The sequence below is a fragment of the Mesoplodon densirostris genome, chromosome 10 (assembly GCF_025265405.1).
Source record: "Mesoplodon densirostris isolate mMesDen1 chromosome 10, mMesDen1 primary haplotype, whole genome shotgun sequence".
In the NCBI taxonomy this organism is placed as follows: domain Eukaryota; kingdom Metazoa; phylum Chordata; class Mammalia; order Artiodactyla; family Ziphiidae; genus Mesoplodon; species Mesoplodon densirostris.
The window spans coordinates 25,967,505-25,983,695 of record NC_082670.1 but is presented as its reverse complement, the minus strand read 5'-3'; the positions used below and the strand labels follow the sequence as shown (position 1 = coordinate 25,983,695).

General features: G+C 39.3%; 1 protein-coding gene across 1 annotated transcript in view; it reads right to left on the bottom strand.

The window, feature by feature from the left end:
• PKHD1 (PKHD1 ciliary IPT domain containing fibrocystin/polyductin) overlaps positions 1–16,191 on the bottom strand; it is a 426,879-nt gene that overhangs the window by 176,048 nt on the left and 234,640 nt on the right. Inside the window, exons 50-51 of the mRNA XM_060110064.1 lie at positions 14,271–14,336; positions 7,789–7,917 (exon numbers count right to left, since the gene is read on the bottom strand). Coding sequence (XP_059966047.1) covers positions 7,789–7,917; positions 14,271–14,336 — 195 coding nt within the window. The remainder of the gene's footprint in view (positions 1–7,788; positions 7,918–14,270; positions 14,337–16,191) is intronic.

The window sequence follows — 16,191 nt, the reverse complement described above, 5'->3', positions numbered from 1 at the left end:
GTGAGTAAGGGCAGAAAAGAGTTTGAAAATCTGCTCAATTAAACTAAAACTCCAATTAGTTCCAGCAAGTTAGCAAGCCATAAAGAGTGTCAGGGTCTACATGTCTTGGGTCCCAAGAGAAGATTCTAAGTAAGTTCTAATTAGCCCAGAAACAAGCGCCATGACTGAGTCAAGCAGAGATTGACAAACTGAGATTAGAGAAAGGATATCAACTTATTTTAATATTTTTTATTGTGTTACTTTTGTCACTTGCAGGAAATAAAAATCTCTGCTGTGATTTTAATTGAAATTTACTTTTTATGGGGAAAACATATACAGTTGTAAAAATACTTAAAAAAAAATTCAACTCCTGGTTGTCTACCCCTGGCAAGGACACTCTATCACAGGTCTTGCTTGGTAGTTATGGCATTACTGCTATTCATTTGTAAAAACCCGTTTGAATCACAGTCATTGCAACTAAAAGGAACTCCCTAGCCTCCAGTGTGTCTCTCAAATGTAAACCTATTTTAGGGACACAAATCATCTAAAATATAACAAATAAAGCAACAGTATTTCTTCTTACAAATTTTAGAAAGCAATTTACAACCCTTGGGTTGAAAACAAGGAGACTGAAATCCCACTCTTATCCTTGATACAGAATGTCATATATGTTTGGGCAATGATAATAATGTGTTTCATAGGATTCTACAATTTAGAAAACACTTGCATTATCTTAGCTCATTTGAGTTGAGTGTCACTAAGTTCCCTACCAGCTCAACAATTCTATGTATCCATATTTTACATATATATGAATGTTTACTTAATACAATTAAATTCATGGAAAAACACCACAAATAAAACAAATAAATTGTTCGACAATCATTCATTTCATCAAAGGGGTCCATATTGCAAAGGATTTTGCACTTAGATTGCCTTAAATAGTAAGCTTCTATGGTACATTCTTAAATATTGGATATATAAAAAGTCAGTTTAAGTTAAACATTTCAGAACTGTTTGGGGAGGCCTGTGGAAATACTTGCTCCAGGGAGCTTGGGATCCTGATGTTTCCTTCCCGTGGGAAGGACATGGCCTCAACACCCTTTACCATGAAGCAAGGTTCCCGGAGGTCTGTGCTCACCTCTAAGAAACTGCCTAAAAGAAGGAGATTTATACAGTACCTAAAGGTCCTTTGATCTCTGTTTTCAGATTTTCTTTTTATTTATTTTTATTTGCTAATAATGCTGATTAAAATTTGTGTCAAGTACCTCTTGAAATCATATTTGTTTGTTCTTCCCTTATATAATCTTAAAGAATAGCTTTCCCATTCATGTTCTAAATAAGGTAAAAGAATTGTTGACTGTTATCCTTGCAGACTTTTCACTTCTGCCCTGAAGGAAACAAAATGCTCAACGTATTCGTGCTCCACTTCTCCCCTCACCCCAAAGCACTCCTCTCTCTCCCAAGAAGAGGCTTCTGGTCACGGGCATAGAGATTTGGACACAGGCTGCGGCCCAAACACTGTCCTCCGTTGCCCATCTCAGGGTGAGAAATCCCAGATCAGGGCCCCAATTATGTTCAAGGGTTGAAGAAACCCACTTTCAGGCCGTGAAGAGGCAATACCGTAACACCTGGCATGGTAGGTAGTAGAGAATAAAGAAACTAAAATCCTTTGACCAGTCTGTCTCCTGGTGTGCTTCAATTTCTGACTCACGTAAGCCAACAGAATCTAAATAATGTCTGCCCAGAGAGGGAAGACAGCACAAATTGACCAGACCCTAAAACTCTCAAACCTTTTGAATTAAGTCAGGTACATCTGCTCTTAATTTCATACATGCACACACACTACACACATAAGCGCATACACAGTGGTAGATTAAAGACAGCTGCAAGTTCTTTGCTCTTCTTCCCAATTGAAGTAGAGCCTAATTCTCCTCCTTTGTATCTGGGTTGGCTTTAGTGCCCTGCTTGACCAAGAGAATGTGATGGTCATGATATTCTGAGTCTGCTAAGGCTGGCTCGGAAGGCATGCAACTTTCACCCAGGTCTCTTGGACTGCTCACTCTTGGGGAACTCTGCTTTAGGATGTTCCTTCTTGGATTCCAGCTGCCACACTGTTAGAAAGCCCAAGAAGCCCCACAGAGAAACCCATGTGAAGAGGAACCGAGGCCTCTTAGCTGACTGCCCTGACTGAACTCCCAGCCAATAACCAGTGTCAACCGCCAGCTGCATGAGTGAACTCTCTTGGACCACCCAACCACGCTGGGCCTTTAGATGAGCCCAGCCACCATCGACGGCAATGCATGAAAGACCCCAGCAAGAATACCCCAGCCTAGCCCTTCCTCACAAAACTGTGAACAAAATAAAATGTATGTTTTAAGCTAAGAAGTTTCTAGGTCGTTTGTTAAATAGTGATAGATTTCCAGAATACACACACTCCCGCAGTCACCATACTAATGCCATGCATCCTACAAAGGACCCCAGTAACTCAAGTTTAAATTAACTTCCCCTTCCCACTTTCTAGTAATCCAGAATAAATGGGGATGATGGCTTGTGTGACTTTCTGTCCCATCCAAATGGGACAAGACGAGAATTTTGAAACTATTCAAGAGACAACACTGATATTTATGGTATTTGGTTTCTAATTGACTTTGCAGACCCAAATCTCTGTGTTACCTGTATCTTATCCTATACCAGTTATAATCTCGGGTAAGGAAATAGTATATTAAGTTTGTAATGCTCTACTCTCAACATTTTGTAGAAATTCCTCCCCCAGAAAAATTATTTCCTGATTTATGGTCATCTTAACTCGTATCTCCAACCTCAATATCTTGCGATTTAACAAGGAAATATGTTAAACATTGTTGACTTTGAACATCCCAGGACTTTGATGAGCCTCACTGCCATTTAAAGTACCCGAGTACCAAAAATCAGAACAAACAGAAGAACTATTATGAAAGAAAACCAGTACTTCTCCATTCATCTCTTCAAATAAGGACAGTTCAAAGTAATACGGGAAAATGGAACACAGTGAGTTCTACCACACATACACGCAAAAATAAAACCATGCTGGAGGCTATATGATATCATATCTGTACCCTTCAAAACAGAATACTGCCACTTGGAATTATAACACATTTTCCTTTCATTAAAGCTGCTCTGTGTGAAAAGGGTGTCATCCTGTCATGGCTGAAACTCCTTCAGAGAAAGAACTAGAAGCATCAAATCCTCGCAGGTCAGTTCAGGACAAAACCTGGAGTACACGTTAGCAGGATCATTTGTGAGGTTTTGCGATTTGCATGATTTATTAGGTAGAACTTGTTCCCACTCCGTAAGATACCTTGAATGCATTTAGACGAATTCTCCCCGTATTTAGGAGGCAAAGAAAATCAGATATACTTGTTTGTATGAAGCAAAGTTATCATAAACTAAACTACAAAAGCAAATTCTCCATGATGACTTCAGCTCACTCCATATAATACCACCAAGAAGAATTTACAGCTTTCAAAATCCAATGTCTATAAAGACAGAATGCCTCAAAGGAAAATGGTACCATACTTAAAATAGTGATATCTTTTATTAGTAAAGTCCTATTTTTATGGAATAGGATGGGTCTGAGGTCATTCCATAAAATTGATTTCCCAGAAAATGGAAATAGGCAATTTACCCTAAGAATTTTATTGAAAAATTATGCTAGTCTATTTGAATAATGATGTGAATGTTCTACACATTTCCTTTATTAATGAATTAAAATACACAAAACATCATAAAATTATATTAGAGGTTCAAAAGTATCACTTAAATCTTCTTTACCAGTCACTTTCATTTTGTAACATCAGCAGTTCCATTAAAATTGTATTATGTAAAAATGGGTTTTTACTGTAATAATAGTTATTATCTATTTAGCTCCCAAGGTTGGTGTGAAAATTAAATAATAAGCCATTAGAAAGCCAATACAAAGTGTTGCTAATACCAGAGGCCAAGAGGGGCAGGCAGATGGAAAAACAAAGGAAAAGAGCACCTGACACATTAAAAATCACAGCATTCATCTATAATTCCATTATTGCCAGCACTCCACGCAGCAGTCATGTGTGCTGATGTTATCTCATTTAATCCCCTCAATATGATGATATATTAATTTTAACCCTCATCTTATAGATGAAGGTCGGAAGCGTTTAAAACGTGTCTAACGCCACAGAGTTAGTAAATGTCAGAATCCAAATGGGAACACAGCTTTGCCCTAGTCAACAGCCCATCCTGTATCTCCTAAAACATTGCTCCCTCCCCAGTACACCCTTGCATCTCGTAACTGACCTTCAGTTTCTTATCCCACCTATCAAGGTCCTCTTCAAATGCCTCTTCCTCCGTGAAGTCATCTCTCTTCATCTTGCCTGGGACAAGTGTTTGATTCTTCATCTTGCCTGAGACAAGTGTTTGATTCTAAACACTTCTGGTGTTTATTATAGCTATTTGTTGTATTATTAAGTATTAGTATGTGTTTTATCAACCCAGCTAAGTTACTAGCTGTTTGAGATCATGGCTGTATCCGACTTGCCTCTGGAGCACCAGATCAGAGCATCTGGTGTGGTGAGTGTTCAGTTATTGTTGGTTAAACTAAATTGGAAAGGAATGTTAACTTGAATTAAAACTATATTTGCTACCAGATGCAAAGCAGATACTTCTACCAACGGCTCATGGCATCAGATACCTCTTTTGGAAGTTTCTCCAGTTTCTCCACATGTATGTACCTAATGAGAATGTAGCAAGATTGGATTCCTCATGTAGAGTATCTGACATATGCTAGGTATTGAATAATTTTTTTTTAATTCCAAGTGAAGGGAACAATGGGAACAGGAAGTAGAGAAGTATAAATTCAGTATAATATGGAGTCTGATTTGAGTGAATCAGAGCAAGTAGGAATGGTGAGTTTTTAAAAATATATATATGGTAAAGAGTTAGGGCTCTGGAATCAAACTGTCTGCTTTCCTGGGCCAACCTTTTTACTTATTAGCTGGGAGAAACTTGGGCAAGTTACTTAACCTCTCTATGTCCCAAATTCCTCAGCTATAAAAAGGAAGATAACAACAGGATCCAAATCAAAGTAGTTGTGAGGAATGATCGAGAAGACCCATGTAGAAGACTTAGCGCAGTGCATGGCAGACACCCAGCACTCAAATTATAGTTGCTGTTACCAACATCATCATCATCAGGAACATCTTAATTCTTAGGACTCTGTTCAAAGGAAAAGGCATTACTTTCCACAGACCTGTAAAATCTGATAGCTGTACTGGGTCGATCTTGTGAAATCCAAAGATTCAGTTCTGGTATGAAATTATGGATGGCAGCATGGAGAACATGCGCTTCATTCAAGCAATACTCAGTGTCTCTTTTGTGCTAGATTTGGGTGAACAAACTGACTTGTTTCAGAGGAGGCAGGAAGTGAAAGAAACCAGTACAGCCAGAAAGGTCAAGAAGGTAAAACCACAAGTAGAAAGACGAGATGAATTCAATCCCAAGGTCCATCAGAGGTCAAAATATCAGGGTTTGCCAAAAAAATCAAAACAGAAGAGTAAAGCCAGTACAGCGCCTACAAAAGACCCCAAACTAGGGCTTCCCTGGTGGCGCAGTGGTTGAGAGTCCACCTGCCGATGCAGGGGACACGGGTTCGTGCCCCGGTCCGGGAAGATCCCACATGCCGCGGAGCAGCTAGGCCCGTGAGCCATGGCCGCTGAGCCTGTGTGTCCGGAGCCTGTGCTCCGCAACGGGAGAGGCCACAGCGGTGAGAGGCCCACGTACCGCACACACACACACACAAAAGACCCCAAAATAAACAGAACAGATTAAAACACTGGCAACTATAAGATAATTTTCTGGAATTAGGGCTTCTTTGAGGAGAGAGGCAGCAAGAAGTAAGGACTTCATTTACTATATATTACAAATCTGTTTTCATTCCCTTATTTTTCCAACTGAAAACTAAATAATGAACAATAATTGCAGATTTAAAAAATCTTAACTTCTCTGATCTTTACAATAATGCTGAAGGACCAATTGGGAGATACTTCAGACATCCAGTGTCTGTGCCTTCCCGCCCGCCCCCCCGCCGCCTTTTTCCAGAGCACTGATCTGTGCTGTTTAAGAGCAGCTTCACGGAGAACTCGGGTCCATCTTACAAGCTGACCATGAACAAAGGAATGAAGGATGATGGAGAATGCCAGGGGCCCAGCAACCAGGACACACAGTGGATACAGTGAACGCAGTGCCAAGCAAGATAGCTAAGACTGCTCCCCGCTCAGCATACAGGTCCCAAGGATACGAAAAGCTTGGCAACCTTCAAAAGCTTCTCTCGCATCCTGCATGCGGTGGGGGAAACAGCTTGCTCAGTGGGAAAAACCATAGCCCAGGGCCAATCCACTGGCTACATTCATCAAAAAGAAGGCTGAGGCAGAACAGGTTTTTCCTTTCCGTATAGGAATGACTCATGAGCTTGTTTATTCAAAAAGTTCCATCCTCCATGGAGAGAGGTGGATGACAGGGGGGTGGGATGATAATAACAGTTTAAGTTTGTACCGGTCAGCCCGCTCCCTCTGTCCTCACCTCTCTGTGCGGTTACATGTGCACCCCACCAATGCCCAGAAGGTGGTCAGTACGTTTTAACCTTTCTGCCTTCATTTCCCATCGTAAATAAAGCAAACAACACCACCACTCTTTTCATTTACCCTTAGTCCTTTTAGAAAGGAAATGTACTTGATTGGTTAAGAATAAGGACTTGGAGTCAGATCGTCTGGTTCAAAATCCTGGTTGTGCTGAATTGCAAACTGTGTGGCCCTGGGCAAGTAACTTAACTGCCTTGGACCTCTGTTTCTCTGTCAGTAAAAATGGGAATGATAATATTACCTGTATTGCAGAGCTATTGTGAGGATTAAACTAGTTAATATATGGAGAACGATTCCCAAATATTGTTAGTTGTCAACAAATGTTTGATATTAGCATTATTATTATTTCACAGATGACCAAATATTCTTTTTCCAGTACTGATCTTCTTTTATTCAGTATTACTTTAAGAAGTTCAAATTAAACCATAAATGGAAATAGGTCTTAAGAAATATATCTGTTGTATGAAAAACATTTTCTTCTCGGGCTAGGGAAATTTTCTAGTAGTTTCAAGGATTCTCTCCTAAGAAAGAAGAATTTTATAAGTATGGTGTGTATTTCTGTACCTCTGAGGAATCACTTTTCCCATCTTATGTAAACAAAAAGAGAGTTCTAGGTAGATGGATGATGGATAGATAGGTGACAGATTAGGTAGCTGATAGAATTTTATTTTTCTATTTGATTTATCTGTTCCTTTTCCATCAACTTTGAAAAATCAAGGCAGCAGAAGACCTTGTCATTCTTCTCAGTCCTATATTTAAAAGATTCACGAAGGCAAAAGGTAGGAGGCATTTGAAAATTGCTTCCTTCCATATATCCTGTGTCTTTCAAACATAAGGATACTAAAATTTTCTGTAAATCTCTTCTCTGACACATTAGAAAAATTATCCAGCTAGTGGATTAGTCTAACTCCTTTTGGCATGGAGACTATTTATCCCACCTTTAATGAAAGTAGGCTGAACTATTTTTTCTGGTTTTTACTGGATTATGAAATTCCTCTCCTGTAATAACCCAAAAGAGAAAGTGGTAGACATAACTGCCTATTTACTTCCACATTCTTTACTGTGTTGTTCAATATATTTAAATGACAGATAATCCCCAATTAGATTGGCCCAGTTCGGTCTGTCTGTGATTATTTACCCCATAGATTGTTTCACTCACTGGGTAAAATCAGGACGTCATCCCCAGGGCCTGGAATGGTACCGCTGTGTCCTCCCCAGCCCTTCTCCACGCCTTCCCATGCTTCGGGGAGGGACCATTTTAAAACTGACTCAGGTGCAGAGGAAGAAGCTAGAAAACAAAAGGAAGATAGCAAGGGTAACTATGAAAATCTGATTCACTATGATAACTTACAAATTCTATGCTTATATTAGGATCCTGGTGACATTTTCACTTCCCAAAGAAGGTGCCTTCAGATATTTTATAATGTTCCATAAAAACATTTATCAGGCATAAAGCAGGTAATTATTCAATCCTTAGAAGATTACCTCCACTTCTAGGGAAAATATATTCTACTTTTGTTATTAAACTTTTGTGTTTTGCCTTTACTATACATACTTCAATATATGTTTATCACGAAACATTTGGAAAATGCAAATATAGAAAGAAAAAGAAAAATAATAATTGTCTACTATCTCACCACCTAGAGATAACTGCCATTAACCTTTTATTTGTATTTCCTTCCAGAATTTCTCAGCATTTTTACATAATATAGATCCTATAACGTGCAATTTTACATTCAGTTCTTATTTTACTTGGCAGTTTTTCACATGCATTTTGTAATGTCATTAAAACTCCTTGTAAACATGATTTTAATGGTTACATAATATTCTATCACATGAAAAGCCCACAATTTATTTAATCCCTAATGTTTGGCATTTAGGCTTTGTCCACTCTCTTTTTAAATTATAGAGAATGCAGTGTTAAATATCTCTGTGAAAATCTGCCAGTAATCATGATTTTTTCTTAAAATAGAATCTTAGCAATGGAATCACTAAGTCAAAGGGTATGATTTTCTCACAGTTTTTAATGCATATTAAAGGCAGAGCAATCATCTGAACACCTCTCACTGCAATAATTTACATATAGTTCATAAGTTACAACTGGTTTTTATTGATTCTGCCACTGATGATCAAGTGGCATTTTCTTTTCAACCATCCCACTGGCCTCTTCAAGAAACTGAAGCAGAAATCTAATAATTTCCAGTGGGGACCATACCACGCCAGTGTGAAATGTACCCACACATTCTTTTCTGGAACATGATCCCTGGTACAGAGTCAGAAGGGCAGAGAGATTGTCTCAAAAGAGGAGGATGAAAAGACTCACAGATGACCAAACTCTCTTCTTCCAGTACAGATCTTCTTTTATTCAGCATTCACTTAAGAAGTTCAAGTTAAACCATAAATGACATTAGGTTCTCTTAGGGGAAATATATTTGTTCTATGAAAAATATTTTCTTTTCCGCCTAGGGAGATTTCCTAGGAGATCCAAGAACTCACATGATGAGGGAGGGAATCTCATCTATTATTTGCTAATTTCACAAGCATAACTAATGAGTGCCCTCTCCATCAGAACAGTCCTAAAAAACAGTGATGCAAAAAGAAATAAAATGTCATGCTTGCTCCCAAGGAGCAACTGGCATTGTGTAAGTATGTAAGTAAATACTGGAGGGATAGAATGCTAAAGGGAGTACCTGACCAAGGGAGGGAGGGAGTCCTTGCCAGGGGAGGCTTCCTGGAGAGAAGCATCTGAGATCTGAGCTGCACTGTAAAGGCTTGGGACCTACTCAGGTGAAGGGGGTGAGGGTGTGTGGTGAGAGTCTGCACTCCAGAGGGGTGAGCACGCGCGGTGGCAAGAAATGAGACATCACATGGAAGAACTATAAGCATTTTGGTGTTGCTGAGTCACAGAGCTGGAAAGAGGCAAGTGGTAGAACTAGAGGAATAACCAGAGGTCAGAGTGGGAAGGGTGACAAAGATGGAGGAGCCAAGGGTAAGCCCTGGGTTTCCAGCAGGTGTGGTGTCAGGTGGAGATGCCCATTAAGACAGACATCGACGAATTCAGTTTGGGCCATTTAGAGTTTGGGGTGTCTTTGAAGCCTCCAGGTGGAGACACGCAGCAAGCAGGAGATGGCTGTGAATCTGAAGGATGGGAAAGAGTTCTAAGTCCGAGAGATGGATTTTGGCATTACCACCCCAGAGGCCGTATCTGAAAATCTGAGGATGGTTGTGAGAGCTCCCGGGGACTACAGTGTGGAAAGACAAAATGCCTAAGGTCAGAACCACAGGGAACACCTGACTATTTTGTCTACCTGAACCCAACTCTCCAATGGTCGTGGCCTAATTAGGGCCCCGGGATAACTTAAAAGTACATGGATTGTGGTCAAGTAGAAATCCTAGGGATAGGGAGGGTGAGAGGGAGGGAGACACAAGAGGGAAGAGATATGGGGACATATGTATATGTATAACTGATTCACTTTGTTATAAAGCAGAAACTAACACACCATTGTAAAGCAATTATACTCCAATAAAGATGTTAAAAAAAAAGGAAATTCTAGACAATTTAACACAAAATATACCCCACACCATGGAAGCCAGGCAATGTTTTGCAACAAACCCTACTCAGAAAGAGGCTTTAGAAATATTTTATACTTATTCAATATCCTGTAATAAACCATAGTGGGAAAGAATATGAAAAAGAATGTATATGAATAGAAAAAGAATATATATATATATATATATATATATATATATATATATATATGTATAACTGAATCACTTTGCTATACACCAGAAACTAATACAACATGGTAAATAAACTATAATTCAATTAAAATAAAATAAAAAATATAAATATTTTATAAACACCAATAATGCCTTTCTAAGTTTCCTCCCAGCTTTGTCTCCTTTTCAATACTATACCCTAAATACCCAGGTGGGGATAGGGTGGGGGTATTTGTTGAGGTGGCCACTAACACCACAAAGTCCAGAAAAAGATGTTCTTACTTCCAGTGATATTTCAAACAGGCAATGACCAGTTTCTTTAAAATACTACTCCAAACTCCAAAAACCCTTAATTGCTTCAATTTTGTATCACAGATGTTGGAAACAAACATTCTTCAGGTTTTTCATCTTCACTCTCGTTTATGGGAAGGTTGAAACTGTCTTTAATTGAACAAACTAAATCTTAAGGTAGCTATTCTAAGCAATGTTATGATGAATGAATTTGATCATTCTATACCATCCTGCCTTAAAATAAGAACGTTTAATGGACAAAGACATGTTTAGTCTCCTGCAGAATTATGAGATGTCTATACAGTTAAAATCAAGTTTCTAGATGACTATTTTTAATATAGAAAGAAGAGGGGAGGAAAAGCCTAAAGAGTTAAAGCTATCAGAGGCATACATGGAGAATCAGAAGAGAGGAATGTCTTGGAAGACTAAGAAATAGACAATGTACAGAGAGTAGAAGTGATCTTGTTAATAGCAAATTTCCAATAAGAGAGGGAATAAAAAGTGGCTATTGAATGTGACAACTAGAGCATAGTGATCAAGATGAAGAGGGTCCCAGTGGAGTGACGGAGGTGGCAACCACTTGGATTACAGTGGATTGAGGAATGCACTGGAAGTAAGGAAGGGAAGGCGCTGGGTCTGATCCTGCAAAAAGCTCATTAAGGAATGAACAGCCTTAAGATTTGAGACCCTCAGCCTTTGATCTGTCTTCCCAATTGTTAAATATGCTAGACTTATCTTGAAACTGGAGTCCATGAATTTTGGTCAGGACCAGCCTTTGTGATGAGCCCTCACCCTGCTTTCCTCTCAAATTTGTCAGTCAACAACAGCCACCATTTGAGATGTCTCCAACTTGGTACGTGAGCCTTCTCCACCTTAATCCTTCATCTACCCCAGCATTCTATGGCTCCACATCAAGAGGAGGCTAGTATTTTGAGAAGTTTGCAGGAGTGATATAAACTACAGGAGGATTTAGGGTCCAGGAATTTTGTCTTGATTTGATTTTTTTAATTGAGAGGTGACAAAGAGTCATTTGCTGATAAAACAAAGTTCAGAAGATGTTAGAAGGGATGGGATGAGTTTAAACAGGAGAAAGGCTGACAGATCCAGAGACCAGAGAAAAGGAAATAAACTTGATCTGTGGGGAAAGGGATGGCAAATTTACAAAGACAGTATGTGATCATCTGAATGTTTTTATATGACTGTCAACAACATTTACAACTAGCCCCCACTGAAAAGACAACATGGTTGAGGTAAAGTCTCTTCAGAAATATTTTTGTGTTCCCCCAGTGTGGGTTGCTTCACCCTCCTCCTCTCTCCCATCTTTTATAATGCATCATGGACACCAAGAGGAAATCAATGGAGCCACAGTGTTGGAGGAGCATGAAAAACCTGCACTGGGGTCTTCAGAAACCTGGGTACCATCTTGACCCAAATTAGCATACATCCTTACCCCAAACCCACTAAGCACCCATACAACAACTTTCATCAACACCACCTCCTCTGCTTCTTCCCAACATTGGCCCACGTATACCCTAATTTCTGCTGCCTCTGGAGTATCCTGTCTACCAGATCCCCATAATGACCAGCACAATCCTGTACACAGAATAAACCCTCAACTAACTGAGTGAGCTAAAAGGCCCTATAGTAGAACACCTCAACCCAAAATGTTTTTTCTGCATTACATATTCATTGCATCTCTGAATGGGTCAACATATAGATGGAGCTCCATTATTTATTCCATTCTTGTTTTGTCAAAGAATTTTTGATATTGCAAAAATTGTACTGTTTTTCATAGAGCTCTCCATTAAACAAAAGACATGCCATATTTAAATTTTGACATTAGCACTTACACCCCACACGATAGAAATCAAGCAATGTCTTAGAACCATATTAATAATAAATATTTGAATATAACGAATGGTAATGTACTAGTTCTGTAACTCCTTGGGTCTTAGGAGTTTTCTGTCCCAATCTGTAAAAGATAGGAAAGTTGGCTATATATATATAATTAATTTTAATCTAACTCATAAGTTAATATATGCCAAAAAGGTAATTTGAATACCTTAGGGGTTACATGGTATAACAGAAAGAACACTGGACTGAGTTGGAAACCTGAGTTCTCATCCAGGCTCAACCACCGATTACTGATGTGACTAAGTAAACTATTTAATGATTAGGCTTCCATGCCCTCATTTGTAAAATGAGGCAGTTGGCTAGGACAGCTTGTGAGGTTCCTTCTCTTATTAAAATTCTACAATTCTATGAAGCATCAGCTTTCTATTTATTCAGCATGTTGTAACTGACAGGCCAAGTGAAGCATCTCCCAGTTAAACTGACCCCTGCTGAAAAGCCCCAGATTCCAGCCACCCACAGTGTCCTTCCAAAGAGTCCTTAATACAGAAATCTTCGCACTAAGTGCTGAGAGGCATGTCATGCTGACGAAAGCTGCCCAACCCAGGAATGGCCACCCACAGATGGTCCAGTGTCCTCTGAGGGGGCCTGACATGAGAGCTCCTCCAACAGGTAGGTTCTCTACAAAATAGGGGCTGACCCAAACAAACTTATCTCTTCTCGGGGGAATTTGAACACAGGACATCCAGAGAGGAGAGAATTGTAAGATACTATTCTTTGCTAACAGTTATTTTAAAGGAAACATATTCCTTGATTATTTAGTCATTTGATTGACATTCCCCAGTGACCATAAGACCCCATGAAGTCAAAGACCATTCTATCTTGTTCACTGTTGTCACCTCCCACACCTCACATGAGAGGCATTCAACAAACAAAGCATTTTGAGTCATCTAAAGGAAAAAAGTGGTAAAGAACTAGGGACAGAAAGAGCAAAGGCTATGGCAGCTCAGAAACAGATATAAAAACAAAGAATCCCTTTCTTCTTGGTCCAATAAGCATGAAGGGGTCATCGTTGGTACTTCTAGTTTACATACAGTTTTAGTCCCATACCTTAACCTCATTTATTTATTAATTTAAATGGAGAAATTAGATCATTTTCTGATTAGCCCGGGCTCTTCTCTGACATAACACAAAAATGCCACTGGAAATCAAAGGAAAACTCAGCCTTTGAAAAGATTTATCCTGGCTGCAAATGTACAGTTAAACAGACTCAGAGTAAACAAAAACAAACAATGAAATACATTAGAAGGGGCTTATGAGTCATTTAGTCTTTGAGAGTTTAGCTTTTATGAGTTAGAAAGATTTCACAGAACCATCTGACTTATGGGGAGGATTTGTTTACCCTGATTTCCTGAAATTACTGGGAACAATTACAATTTTGAGATACTCTGAATTTTTCTTTCCATTTGGTGGGGGCCTAATGGCTCATCTGCAGATCTGGACTCCTGTGTGCACATATGGTCCATAATTCATGAAGTGTGCTTATTTACATGTTGTAATTCTTACTTTCCTATGTTTTGAAATGCACCAATTCTTATATCTTTCTTTGACATGCAGACATATATTTTAGCTGTAGGGGTGACACAATAAGGAGCTGTCAGACATAAAAGCATTAGGGCTCATACTTGCCCTACAAACAGTATGATGGGAGGAATTTATAAAATGACTGGAGGACATTCTGCTGTACCAGGCAATTCTATTTGATGAGTTAATACTCACCTGAAATAGTTGGCGCCACACCTTCCCTCACCTGGAGAATTACTTGAACTTGGCCTTCACCTGAAACTGAACACAAAAACCCGTAACTTGGATGTGATACAAAGATTATCTTAATACGAAAGATATTCATGTGTGAGAACGATGGCTTTGTGCTAAATTCTCCCCAACCTAACTAAATTTTCAAAATACAAAAATGAAGTCCTGGGCTTCCCTGGTGGCGCAGTGGTTGAGAGTCCACCTGCCGATGCAGGGGACACGGGTTCGTGCCCCGGTCCAGGAAGGTCCCACATGCCGCAGAGTGGCTGGGCCCGTGAGCCATGGCCGCTGAGCCTGTGCGTCCAGAGCCTGTGCTCCGCAACGGGAGAGGCCACGACAGTGAGAGGACCAAGTACCGCAAAGAAAAAAGAAAAAAATGAAGTCCTTGTTAGTTAGTCTAACAATCGATTTCCAATATTTGATTTTGATTGTTTTTATTTGATTAAACTTAATTGCAGTGAGCTTTCCAAAAGAATTGGCACATAAATAATGAGGGGAAAAATTGTTTCACACTGTTCTTTGGAGGCCAGTGTTGGTGAGCAGGACACCCCTCATATCCTATTCCCCCTCCATCAGTTTGAAGGCTCAGCTTTTAGAATTCAAGTATCTTTCGCCAGTAGAGTTCAGATCACCCATGAAATGTATTTGCTTTACCTTTATCCAAACAAATTGTCCTTTTAATGAAGCCTTTTCCCCACCCCACTTTCTCCTCCTATCTTCCAAACCAACTGAACACATTTAAAAGGCCTGGGGTTCATTAATTTTAAGTGTTCAATAAATTAGTGGAAATAATCAAAAGGCCTGATTCTTTCTGATAATGACAATTTGATGTCAGTATAAACCAGTAGATTAAGCTGGGAACATATGCTCCTTTGCCAAGAGAGGCTGCTGTAATTAAATAGTGAATGCATCTACAAGGTGCTCTCACGCCTGATTTATTAGTAATCAGGTGCGCAAACTCCACTTTTCAGTAACACCTTGTCTCTTAGCGGTTAATTACCTTTCTGCCTTATTCGATGCCATGGAGGCCAGCAACTCCCACCACCGAAGGACCCAATGATGCTGAAGGTTGCCGCCTTGGGGCCTTGGTCCCACCCATGCTCTCCTTTTGCCTCTCCCTGGAGCCCTAAACCCTTTCCTCTATCACAGAATGGAGTAGACCTAGGATCATTCTTTCTAATCACAAAGCATAAGCTTCAGAACATTACAAAGAAAATAATCCCCCAAAACACCCATGATGAGACCTCTCTGATCCTATTCTTATCTTGTTCATTATTCTCATTTAAAAATTTTCTGTAATAACCTATAATGGAGTATCATCTGCAGAAATACAGAATCACTATGCTGTATACCAGAAACTAACATAATATTGTAAATCAACTATATTTCAATTTAAAATTTTTTCCCATTATAAAAGGCATGAGTCTGTGGCTTTCTCCTTCCACTGTACACACTTTTTTGACGAGGTAGAATGGCCAACATGTTCTTTATGTGCTCTACTTTATCATCACTTCCAAAGCTTTACTTATATTGTTTCTTTATACTATTGCAAATTTCACCCACTTTTCTAACTTAAATAATAAAAGTAATTAATAATAAAGCCACCAGCTTAACATCTCTTTTTTTTCTATAATGTCTAACTCATCCACTCTGCTCACACTGAACTATGCATTTTCTAAAGTTTAAAAGCATTTCTAAAACCATACAGTGATACTTATCCCAAGCTCTCTTTCAATTGAGCAAATACCACTGTGCATCAACTGTGGTGAATTTAGGATTGTCTCAGTCCTTAGCTCTGTCTTTAAATCTTTGAGGGAGGGACTATTCTCCTGTACCTTAAGACACTAGACATTGCTGGACATGTAGATACTTAATTTTCATGGAC